The following is a 12,888-nucleotide window of genomic DNA, read 5'->3' as shown; positions in this document are numbered from 1 at the left end:
GGGTGGGGCACATGTGTAGGGAGGGTTAGGACAAAGACATGGAGAGATACATACGGTCATATTAGCAGATGCTGAAGGTTCTGTCAGTAGGTCCAGCTGGCTTATGGAGGTGACCTAAGTGATGTGTGATTTTCTGATATTGCTCTCCAGTTGGCTGCATAGGCATAGGATGGACAGCACTCCACACCTGCAGGGATGGGGTTCGAGTCCCACACTAACCCTAACCCTAACTCCACACCTGCAGGGATGGGGTTCAAGTCCCAGCCTAACCCCACACCTGCAGGGACGGGGTTCGAGTCCCACCCTAACCCTAACTCCACAACTGCAGAGACGGGCTTCGAGTCCCACCCTAACCCTAACCCCACACCTGCAGGGACGGGGTTCGAGTCCCACCCTAACCCTAACCCCACACCAGCAGGGACGGGGTTCGAGTCCCACTCTAACCCTAACTCCACACCTGCAGGGATGGGCTTCGAGCCCGACCCTAACCCTAACCCCACACCTGCAGGGACGGGGTTCGAGTCCCACCCTAACTCTAACCCTTTGTGTATACAGTCTACATTTTTCTCCCATGTTCCGCAGGTTATCACACAGCTTTTCTCACACAGTCCAACACATGCAGTTAGGTAAAGCAATGCTTTTGAACCACGATTTGCGGTTCCCCACCTTGGCTCTAGGCTCACCAAGGCCTGGTACTAGATTAGTGGTTCTGAAGATGGGTGGAAGGTCATGACTCATCACCTCCTCTTGAAACATCTGGAGTGGTTCTCCTGACTGTTCTGTGGCCTTTCCCATGAAAACACCCCATGCTGCACCAGGGCCCTGTTCGGGTGAACGCTAATTCTACCTGGCATGTCTAATGTGAAAAAGCAGAGATAACTCTGGCTATTTGATGGCTCTTCTAGGAGACTCTGGTTTCATGGAAGTTACTTTACTGATTTGAGATGGAAACTCATTTTGTTGCAGGCTTCATAAAGTCTGGTGGCTTCCCCCATCCCAGGCTAACCTACATTATTCTTCTATTCCTTGTGAAGCTTTTCTTTGGAGGATTCATCTATTCTCTTAGAAGAGAGCTAATCTGGATCCAATTTCAAGCTTCCTTGACCCACCTCGGCCCGTTCCTCTTAGCTCCACCCCCACTGGCCATGCCTCCATATCACCCCACCCCACCACACTCTGCCTCCCACCCTATCCCAGGTCTGGGCTCCATCCCCCTTGGCTCACCGACTGCTTCAGACAAGCCGTAGACCTTCTGGCCGTAGGCGTCCGTCTTATCCCAGATGAACGTGTAGGCCAGGTTAGGGGAGGAGTGGAACCACTTCTGGAAGAGGTGACCCTCCACAGCAACCATGAGGTGAACTTTGATGAGGCTGAGGGGCACTGTGGCCTGGGTCATGGTGATTTTCAGCAGGGACCTGTACCCTGGAGTGCGTGAGCTCAGGTAGCTCAGCTTCAAGCTGGTTCCTGGGATCTCAATCTGCTCATGAAGCACCTGCAGGACCGAATGGCCATGAAAATTGATGAATAACTGTCCATGGGGGGCAATGTGCTGTATTTTTGGCAGATGGAAGACAAGTCTCAGAGCACTGATCTCTACACCTGTGTCTCAGGGATGATTGGCTTCTCCCCAGGGCGGGAGCTGAAGAAGGAGGAGAGAGGTGAGGCCACCACCACAGGATCAGGCCGCACAAAGCCGCTGAGGTCGCAGCTGGGGATGGTGTTCTCCTCCGTCTTCAGCACCAGCGTGTCCATGGCGTAGAAGCTGTTCCAGGGCAGCCAGATGGTGCGCTCCTGGGTCAGGAAGGGTGCACGCTCGAAGTGCAGTGTTAGCGAGGCACCGCCATTGGTTATCAGGTCAAACCTACCGTGGTCAACCGGAGGGGGGGACAGATAGGGACACAGGTAGAGACAGAGGCAGAGAGAAGGAAAGAGGGAGAGAGTGAGTGATGAGAAGGAGGAGGGAGAAAGAGGGACAGAGACGAAAGGAGAGAGGAGGAGAAAAAGGGAGAAAGATGGTGGGATGGAAGAAGGAGAGAGGGAGAAGGAGAAAGAGGGAGAGAAAAGGAGGGAGGGAGAAAGAGAGAAAGGGAGAGAGAAAGAGAGTAAGAGGGAGGGAGAAAGAGAGGGAGAGAGTGATGGGAGAAGGAGAAAGGGAGAGAGAGTGAAGGAGAGGGAGAGACAGAGAAAGAGGGAGAGTGACGGGGAGGAGAGAGAGGGAGAGAGAGAAAAGGGGACAGAGACAGAGGGATGAGGAGCAGGAAGAATGTGGACAGGGTGAAGGAGGAAGAGGGGGAGAGGAAGAGAGAAAGGGAGAAAATAAGACACGGAAGGACAGAGAGAGAGAGAGAGAGAGAGAGAGAGGTGAACAAACAGCAGGGAAGAGCAGCCTGTGTTTTCATAAAGCTAACATTCTGTTTAGTGTATCTGTCCATTGTGATTATTTCCTATTATCAAATATGTTGCGACGATTGTTATGAGATCCATAAATAGTCATATTTACATTAGCAGTTGCATTATGATGCAATGTTCACTGTAATGAATAGAAGCCCATAAATAGATTACAGAGGATACTATTCTGTATCAGGGCGCATCCTCTGATGCCACCTCGCCATCCCTACTCACGTTCCGTCTTGCCGCGTTAGAGTGTAGCCATAGTGGGGATACTTGACAAAAGACACATTAACCCCCACCAGAGGGGTCCCATCTGTAGTCAGGACCTGACCTCGGATCAGCGAGGCCAAGCTACAGGGAGAAGGAGGAGATGCAGTGATCAGTCAACCACTCACGGGCATGAAAAACAAGACCTCAGAGTGTTTTTTGGCCATGATGGGAACTCCCAGCTCTCCCCAGTCACGTTCCTTAGAAGGCAGATTTCTGAGCTCCAAGCTGTGTGTGTGGGCGTGGAGCAGATGCTCAAAAGCATATGCACAATGCAGCCATCTGCAGTCATCTCCACCGACCTCCACGTGGGCCCATGTACCTTATAACATTTGTTCAAATATGTGCCGATGAACCTCTACTCTGCCCTCTTTCATCATGTGACACAACTGTTGACCATGTGACTTTAAGTGACATTCCGACGAGTGGTGTGCGTGTTCACAATTCTGCACGCATGTACATTTCAGGCCTGGCATCCAAATAAGGAGGCCTGTCTGCATCCGTTTGCCTCGGCCCTATGGCAGCCATGCCTGGCACGCAGTGTGTGTGTGCCATCAGTGTTTTGTTGGGTTTCTGGCAGCATGCTACCACGCTTTGATATTCCTTGTTGACCCTATTTCAAAGTTTCACAGCATACTGATTACTCTGCCACATATTTGGAGGACTTTTCTCATACATTCTGCATATTATTTTCTGATTGGAATGGATATTCACAGGTGGCTGGTGTGAGCAGCCTTCAGCTTAGCCTGCAAAGAGTGCCTGCTCTCCCTGGTCTGATTTGGATGGATATTTAGAGGAGGCTGGTCTGAACAGCCTTCAGCTTGGCCTTCACAGAAAGCCTGTGCTCTCTGGTCTGCCTGGCCTTCACAGAGAGCCTACTCTCCTTAGTCTTCCTGGTCTTCACAGAGAGCCTGCTCTCCCTGGTTGTCTGACCTTCACAGAGATCCTGCTCTCCCTGGTTGTCTAGCCTTTACAGAGATCCTACTCTTCCTGCTTGCCTGGCCTTCACAGAGTGCCTGCTCTCCCTGGTTGTCTGGCCTTCACAGTGATCCTGCTCTCCCTTGTTGTCTGGTCTTCACAGAGATCCTGCTCTCCCTGGTTTGCCTGCAAAAATTTAAGCCTCAGCCTCTTCTAGACTTAACCCAGCAAGGATTCTGAACAAAAGATAATTGAGGAAAATCGATCCAGGCTGCAGGAGCTCCAGTATTCCAGTGGCTAAGGAATGTTCTGTCATGTTGCTGGAGGAAGGGGTGGGGTGTTTTGTTGGGGAGGAGGGTGATCTGTACCTGGCATTAAAGGGATTATCTGCAGGAATGATGTGGGTTCTGTCCCTCCCCACGAGCATCTTCACCCTTTCATAGAACGATTTCACTTTCTGGGCCGACGTCTGGGTCTGCTGGATGATCTGCAGCGGGTCACGTGAGCCACGGCACAGTGGATTGTTTTGGCAGGGACTCTGGATGCAGCAGTCTGGGTCCATGCAGTCTGTCAACCCATCTGTAGGGGGCGACATGCTGTCAGTGAGTCAGCCACAAAGAGACACACACAGCCCAGCCTGCACACTATGCTGCACTGCTATCAAACAGGAGCAAATTCAAAACAAATGGAAAGCTTTGCCACTTAATTGTGGTAATAAACAATATTGATTATAATTAATTTTGCTATATAAGTTAGTTGTTATTCTCAGAAATAGTAAAACATGAGCTTTCTCGAAATTTGTCCTTGAAAATTGAACATGTATATTCCAAATATATTCATAGAAAACCTACACGTACGTCTCGGCACTGGAGCTCCTTTGGAAGCAGGAAGTTCATTAGACTCACAAATAGCGACAGGAAGGCAAGTAGCCCCCGATGGGGGCGCTGACGTCTGGGTGGCTGCATTTGGCATGTTTACATACAAAGCTGCTTCCAGAAACGACATTGGGGCGAACTGCGCGCATCGGCCGGTTCCTATTTAAGCCCCCCCCCCCCCCCCCCCCACTGCCTCACCTCCTTCGTTGTCCTTGTTGTCTGCGCATGAGGTCTCCATGGCAACACTGCAGCCAGAGCCCCTCCAGCCCGTCTGACACTCACAGTGCCAGCTGTTCTGGCCCAGGGTGCACTGGCCATTTCCGTTGCAAAGATTTGGGCATCCATCTGTGATGGGGGGGTGCGGGGGGGGGGGGGGGGGGGATGGGCAGAGAAGAAAGCGAGGGGGGGGAGAAAATAAAATCAGAGAATGGAAGAAGGTGTGGAAGGCGAAGAAGGGGTAGCAGGGGAAGGGAGGAAATAGAGCAAAGCAATAATTAGGGCAGGTACCTCCACTCAGGTGGGGGCTTGGTGCTGTGGGTCTCCACACATATGCAGTGCAAACTGTTCCAAATGTTCCAAACCTCCACCCCCCGCACCCCCCACCACCAGCACACATCCACCATGCATACAAAACCAATAGCTGTTCAACACCCCCAAACAAAAGAAATAAAAATGACACATTGCTCCATCACCCCCACAAAAGGCTGAACAGAAGATGACAGATCCCATAACTGGTGAAGTCCAGAGAATTCCCAGATTCCAGCATTTGGAGACATGCTGGTGCTAGCTGGGGGTGGGGGGGCAAAGCAGCAGCCTGGCAGGGGTGGGGCCTCATTTACATCCGACGAACGGCCCAAACTACATGTCCACTAGGAGGTAAACAGATTTCTCTATTCATTCGAAACAGGGAATATTTGATAAAAACATATGTAAAAGTTCCCAGATGACTAATATGGTGGATTATTTTATTCTGATGGCATTAGTGTGGTGTTCCCTCATGTGAGAATATGATTAGGGTGTCTAGGATCTGTGGATCTGATTAGGAGACTTCGAGAGAGGATGTGGGAGTCGTGGAGGGGGCAACAGGAAAAGATGCAAACTCAATGTCTGTTGGAAAATCACCCGTCTAATAAAATCCCCACTGTAAAGCTTTTTGAATAAGTACCGAAAAAGGCTCCTTTTCGCCATGGTCTGATTCCAAACTGTTTATTTAGAGGCTTGGAAAAGCTCAGCAAGGCATGAAAACAGCAAACTTTGTATCCTAGTGGCCAGCTTAAGAGCAGGAGCCGTGGAAAACCAGGTCTTAGTGGGAATGTTGCAAAAAGCAGCTCGGAAACTGCAGGAAGAGTTGGGGGATTTCCTGCAGCCGGAGGCCAGCTCTCACTGCAGCCAAAGCCCCCCCCCCCCCCTCACAGCAATTGGAGGCTCCCCCTCACTGCAGCTGGAGGTTCCTCCCTTCACTGCAGCTGGAGGCCCCCTCTCACTGCCCTCGGGGGCAGATTCCTCTCACTGCAGCTGGAGGCTGCCCCCTCTCATTACAGCCGGTGGTCGCACTCTCTTACTGTAGCTGGAGGCTAGTTCTCACTGCAACCAGAGGCTGCCCCCTCGCACTGCAATTGGAGGCCACCCCCTCTCTCTGCATCAGCCCTCCCGCGGCCATTCTACTCAATTAGGGCGCTAAAGGTCAGCCTAAAACAGCCTGCCTCAGTTCATTTCAAGATGTGGGTTCAAAGATCAGAGCCCCCCCCCCCCTTTTACACAGCAGCACAAAAGAGCTTGAGTGACATTTTTTGTGCCATTATACCAGCACCTAAAGCAAGAAACATGCTGGCCTCTGCATCATAATATGGTCCTGGTTCTTCTGAGATGTTTGTGTTTTTCCCAGCAGGGGGGCAACCACAGTGTGCAAATGTCAGGTTCAGTGCCCTGAACCCCCATGTCTTTAATTAATCCGATCATCGTTGTCTGGGAAATTCTGAATGCCACATTAACAGGCTGGCCTGCATAGATTTTCACAGAGTATTGGGCGATGAAAAAAGGCAGTTAGCAATGATTGCCTGTTAAATGGAGTTGCCATTTTAAGCAGCCAAGTACTTATGAAGTCCTCGGACAGTAAAATCCATAGCGAGCATCGATCGGCCTCCTTGGGCAGGGCGGCGCGGGCCTCTGTTTTAAGGCAGAGGGCCAGTCGATTCTCCTCATGCTGAATGGAATAAAGTGAGATTTCAGAAACTATTAAATCAAGCCTCCAAAGAAATGCCGTCCATTCGGACGTAACACCCCATCCGGAGAAGAAAAGAGAATCTGCCACGGATCACGGCTCGGGGAGCGCATGGAATACCGCGCACTCTTCAGAGGCCTGTTCTGGAGGCCACCGGCTTCGTGACCAAGAAATGCTGCTGGGAAGTGTGAAGAGCAAAGGTAGTGCAGAAGCGTGTGTTAGGTGTTCTTTGGTCCCAGGAGGAACCCTAAAGCAGCTCCTCATGGGGCTACCAGTAAGTAAATCGCCCCCTTTTTACATGGGACAGAGAACAGCAGACAGCTCATCAATGCGCTCCTTCTGCGCTGTGCGGCAAAATATTACCAGCACACTATGCACTGATTAGGGAGTTCATGCAGAGTCAGCAGTTGTACCAAGCTGACCGTCCACTGGCACCCAAACAATTAATAACGGAGTCAAAGAATATCACTGGACACCAAATAGCCAAACAAGAGCCCTCTCTGCTTCAGCTGCTTCTGCCTGGTTCTGAAACACCTGTCTTCAGCTGCTGGGACCTGGTTGGAGGTGAACAAAATGTACATACATCTCGTACATCTTGGGTGAGTTGAACTTTCAGTGTTATTAAGACCATAGCTTTGTAAGCACAGGCAGACGTGGGGGGAAGGTGTGGGTCCACGTGGGCACCGTCCTCCACCGTCCTCCTCTCTCCCGCTGCAGGAAGTGCCCAGTTCCCACAACATGCTGGTGGACCATGTCTCCGGCTGCCCCACAGCAGCTCTCGTCCGACACAGGGCACATGCACAAACACATACATCATCTCACAAAAGTGGCACCAATTACCCCCAATTTGAGGCCATGATAGAACAGAACTGAAACTGATTTCCTAACTGTGAACAGAGGTGTTAGTGTACTGTCCTCCTGAGCCTAAGCCCACCATCTCCTCCCTTTGGTGATTCCAGAAGTACCATCCTCATCACGCCTGGCAGACAGGTGATGTCATAGCTGGAGAGGCAGCACCTGGCATGTCCTCATGTGCGATTATTCACGTGGAAGCAGTTAAAACACCTCCTGACACGTCTGTTACGCCAATGGGGCCCAGGAGGGGCGGGGCCTGCGTGCCTCAGTGCTGAAGGTGGAGCCTGAACCGTGGGAGAAAACAAAGTCCACCTGAGCTGTGTCTGAAATTAGAATTCAAGCACTTAATTAGCAGGGCACATGGCAGGCAGCATCTAATCCTATTATACACGCCATTATACAGACTATATGCAACACTGCGGAATATTCACATAGAGGCCCCCCATCCCAGAGCTGCGTGTTTCTCTTGAGTCTGCTTCCCTGCCAAACGTGCGGCTCCAGCCTGCCATCCCAGCAGGCCATGCATTTTCTCAGGGTCAGCGGGACTCAAAAAAACCACCTGACTTTAAAAATTTGACACCTGTCTCTATGTCTCTGAGAGTAGATGTGTCTGCGGTGTGGGGGGGGCTGGCAACTGAACGTGTGCCTCCGTGATGTCTGGGTAACATGCCCCCTCCCCCCAAGGCCCCAACCTCGCTGCCTGAAGGGGGCGCTTTCACATCCTGGGGGATTAGATTGGTCCTTGAGCAGGTTTCTTGACCTGAATAAATTGGGTTTGCTGAAAAGATGAAGTGAAAGGCACTAATCTTTCTGCATGCTTCTGAAGGGGAGGTCTTGGACAGCCGGGGGGAGGGTCCAGCCACGCTCATACCAAAAGTGTGGGCCCACTAACACGGAACGGACGCAGAGTACTGTGATTTGGGGCCATCCAGTCCTTTCAAGCATCGTCCAGGTGTTTTCGTTCTGAACTATCATTCTTGACAGGGACTCCCCCCGGTGGAGAGGGACTGGAAGGACAACAGAAGTCCACCATTTTCATGTCAGCCATCTTGACAGTCACCTTCTGCACAGGACAATGGAACGCCTATCAACCTACAAAGGGGCACCTTGCACAGTCTACTCCAGGGTGACTAATCCGCTTAGAGGCAATCTCACCCATGCCCCCCCCCCCATTCCCCCCCCGCCCCCGTCCTGCCACACCCCGCCGCAGCCCACCACATAACACAGAGAGCTCGATCTCTACCAGCGTCGACACAAAAATACAACAGAATGCAAAAGTAGGGTTAGGAGATACAATACCTTTGTCAGGTTCATCCAAAAAGTCTGCATTAAAACAAAACATGACAATGTCTAAACATGCAGCCATAAGAAAGGGAATCTCTGTGAGTGTGTTATGATGCTCGGAATGCATGGAGGATGGGACAGCACACAATAGGCTTGGCAATGGTGGGGCTCTAGGCTGGAGGGGGGGTCCAGACTGCTTATAATGAATGTTCCCATTATGAGGGTAAATAAAAGGGGATGAAGAGTGGAGTTGCCCCTCCTTGCCCGTGACCCCTCTGGTCAGGGAGGAGCATTGACCATAAGGTAATGGGAGCAGCTGGCTCACGGCGATGTCAGCGGTACAGGTGGGGGATAAACCCCCCCCCCCCCCCATGCATTACTGATGATGGGGGGGAAGCGGGAAAGAAGAAGGCAAGTTTGGCCCCTGCTTTCCCATAAGCATAAGGCTCAGACATTAAGGCCTGTTTCTAGTCTCCTCACCCACCCCCCAGCACCATGCATCCTGCCCTGTCCTCTGTTGCCTGTTCCCATAATCCTCTTGGCCTCTGTTGTAGGTATCTCTTTCGACTATTGTGCCCATTCTCCCGCCCACCCACAAAACCCCCGCCCCCAGGGAGAGATCAGCCGTGCCTGGTCCCTGGCATGCTGCCCCCCCCGGCTGGTCTGTCTGCCTGTCACCAGCCAGCTGCGGAGATGGGTCTTAAACCCAACCCACCAAAGGAGGCCCCTTAGCTCATTTCATTCAAGTCATCACAACTAGCTCAGCAGGATGCGTGGCACACCTGAGGTTATATTCTAGGGCAGGGCTACATGGAATCAAGGCATGACATTGGCAGGCTGTCGGACAGGCCCCACCCTGTGGGCGGAGTCAAAGGCAAGTATAAAAGGTAAGTGCCTGGGTGGTGGCTAGGCATGTGCCTACCGATGGTACAGTGCTCCCCGTTCCAGCCCCGCTGGCACTCGCACTTGCCATCCTTGCAGGTGCCATGCTTCACGCACTGCGGATTGCAGACGCGCTGGTCACAGGCCGCCCCCGTCCAGCCCTCCTCGCAGCGGCAGGCTCCGCCCATGCACACACCGTGGGTGCCGCAGTCCACCGAGCATACCTCTGTGGGGGGTCAGCGCAGATGTCAAGACAGCGGACCAAGTGATTACAGTTGGGGGGGAGGGACAACGGGGGGCATGCAGAGCCGACAGGGTTGGTACTGACCCACAGAGCAGTCCGGCCCCATCCAGCTGGGGTCACAGCTGCAGACGCCGGTGTCGGGGAGGATCGCGCCATGGCCGTGGCACTGGTCAGGGCAGAGCGTGCGGGCCAGCTGGCAGTGGGCGCCCCCCCAGCCTGGCTTGCAGTGGCACTCGCCGTTGACACAGATTCCATTACCAGAGCAGGTGGGGTCCAAGCAGTCCACTGTGGGAACACGTACACTCACACGGTTTTGTGTCTCTAATGTTCAGCCATTTCAACTCTATGGAAACAAAAAGGCTTCTGTTCATCAAAATGATGATACACAAAAATGCTCCAAACATGCACCCCCCCCCCCCCCCCCCGAGTGAGGAGGGAATCTCACTGCACGCTGGTAAAAACTATTTGTGAAGTATACCCCCCTACAGCGGTCCCTCATCCGACACTTCTCCAGTGTAACAGAATAAGCCCCCCCCCGCCACCATCGCCACCCCCTCAGAGACAGCACTTCTGTTTATGCTGCAGAATCTGCGGATTGCAGGTATCAGTCGTGGTGTCAGCGGCTCTCCTGGCGGAGTGTTGAGCTCTGATGAATATCACATTTGCAAAAATATGGATGCGGTGAAAAAAATATGAAGGGTTTAATGAGGGGATGCTGAGCAGGACTTCTGCCTCTCCATCGCTCTGCGTAGCCTAATCCTGCAGTTCCCTCCCTCCTACCCACAGCCACGCCCCCCGCCATCACAATTCCGATGCCTCCCATGCCCCCCCCTCCCACCCCGACCCTGACTCCAGCTCACCCTCCGTGCAGCTCTCGCCCTTGAAGCCCAGAGAGCAGATGCAGGTGCCCTCTGTGCAGGTGCCATGTCCGCCGCAGTGAGGCTCCAGGCACTGGCTGCTGGGGACGTCGCACTCTGGGCCCTTCCAGCCACTGTAGCAGACACAGACGCCTTTGTCGTACTGGCCGTTACCACTGCATAGCACCGGGCAGGCCGCTGGGGGAGACGGGCACACGCACTCACGTTAGCACCCTCCACACACATCCCACGGAAAGAGCCATTGATTCAGAATCCTGACGATATCCATACAGCAGTGGAATTCCAGGTGCAGTGCCGCGGGGGGGGAGTGGGGGGCAATGAGAGGTCAGCTGATTCATGTCTGATGTCACAATGGCGAGTGGGATGTAGAGGAAACGGCAAAAGGGAAGTTTAGACCATGTCATCGCTTCTTGAGTACATTCTGATCGCCGGAACTTTCCAGAAGATCCCAAACCCCACTTAAAGAGGCCCAGGGAGCCATCAGCTGACCGCAGTGCAGCTGCAAATCGGACAGGACGGGTGTCCGCCTGGCCTCCATCGCCTGCCCTTGCAGTCGGGAACCCATGTCACCAACAGCTGAGTAAGAACAGGCTCAGAAAGGCTCAGACAGCACCGGGGATGGAGAGACAAGAAGCATAAGAGCTTTAGGGTGGCTGCCATGCCGGCAGTGCAGGCAGAGACAGGGAGGGTGGCGAGCAGCGCAGTATCGCCATGGCGGCCAGCCGCGGGGAGCTCTGCTTTTATTAATAAACTCTGACAGCTGGTGGGGGGGGGGGGGGTAAACCAAGCTGGCAGGATTTTTTAAAGACTCTTTCATGAGTCAATAACAATAAAAGCGCAGAGGCAGGAGCCAGCGCCAGCCGCCATGCTGCTTTGGCCCAGGGGTGGTGGAGGCTGTTGCCGATGGCAACAGGGTATTTACATATCTCTATATTTATATTAGCCAGTCAAACCTGGTGCCTGATTTCAGCCCTTCGGTTGAGTTTGGGGCCCACAAGGTGTTCTGGGAGCGCCCCCCCCCCACCACAATGACATTTTATCCTCACAAAGTAATAATTACAAACACACACACGTTTGTAATTATATCTTTATGAGGACTCTCCATTGATTTCTATGGGGAAAAACTCTAATCCCAGCATGACGACAAAAAAACTGGTTTTTTATTACATTTGGTAATCGACACACATACGCACAGGATTATATTATTCAGACCTGGCAGGTAAACACCCGTCATGTCAGATAATGAAGTACCATTCATCAGTGAGGCAAACTGAAATATTCATCACTTGGTCCCCAGGACAGGGGCTCATAAAGACTGCCATCCATCTTCCCTGCCGTCTTGGAATGAACTCTGACACCTGAACTTTCCAGACAGATCCACTGCTGGCCCAGAATGGGAGGGTGTGCATCTGGGTGTCCTGCTGCCATCCTGGGACACTATTACTTAATTTACACCAACACAGAACCGGTGCTGGGCTGGTTCTCACTTGGTGCCCCTCTGCATTTCCATCATTTTCAAAAAAAAAAAAAAACGGAACAAAAAAAGTAAAGGTTCATTTGAACTACATTTTTGGGATTTGGTTTCATCTGATTCAGATTTTAAGTTCTTATAAGCTGCTGACCTGAAAAGTCTCATAATCGTCAGAGTATGACGGCGGTGGGTCCTTATTGCCTCTATCCACTTTTTTTTTCCTTTCGTCTTTTATTCTCACTTATTCTTGTTCGATGTTTTGCTGCTGCCAGTTTAAGAGCCTCTGCTAAAAATTGAACTTTGCTGTCCACCTCTTGAGTTCTTTACCATTCAAGTGCCACAATATTTAATTTGCCCTGCAGCATGTTTATAATTTATTAATAAATCTGATCAGCAGATCAATCTTTCGTTTTCCACAGAATAAAAAGATGTAAAAATAATGACACTTCATTGATCCCAGTGGGGAACTTCCCCTTTTGCCAAAGCCATCCTGCACATGTAGGCAGGAGCTCGCTTGGCAATGAAGGCCGATCATTCGCAGCAGTGCCCATGGAGCTGGAGTTAAGGGTCTTGCTCAAAGGCCCCCAGATGTGGCCATTTTG

The 12,888-nt window shown here is 52.0% G+C and overlaps 1 protein-coding gene across 1 annotated transcript in view; it reads right to left on the bottom strand.

The window, feature by feature from the left end:
* LOC125750419 (teneurin-2-like) overlaps window positions 1-12,888 on the bottom strand; it is a 106,689-nt gene that overhangs the window by 14,872 nt on the left and 78,929 nt on the right. Inside the window, 9 exon segments of the mRNA XM_049028225.1 lie at window positions 1,225-1,492; window positions 1,600-1,861; window positions 2,623-2,742; window positions 3,945-4,155; window positions 4,650-4,796; window positions 8,827-8,850; window positions 9,734-9,919; window positions 10,022-10,222; window positions 10,798-10,992. Coding sequence (XP_048884182.1) covers window positions 1,225-1,492; window positions 1,600-1,861; window positions 2,623-2,742; window positions 3,945-4,155; window positions 4,650-4,796; window positions 8,827-8,850; window positions 9,734-9,919; window positions 10,022-10,222; window positions 10,798-10,992 — 1,614 coding nt within the window.

Source organism: Brienomyrus brachyistius, chromosome 10 (assembly GCF_023856365.1).
Source record: "Brienomyrus brachyistius isolate T26 chromosome 10, BBRACH_0.4, whole genome shotgun sequence".
NCBI lineage: Eukaryota > Metazoa > Chordata > Actinopteri > Osteoglossiformes > Mormyridae > Brienomyrus > Brienomyrus brachyistius.
Note: the sequence above shows the minus strand (reverse complement) of the source record. Positions and strands in the feature narration are given on the sequence as shown.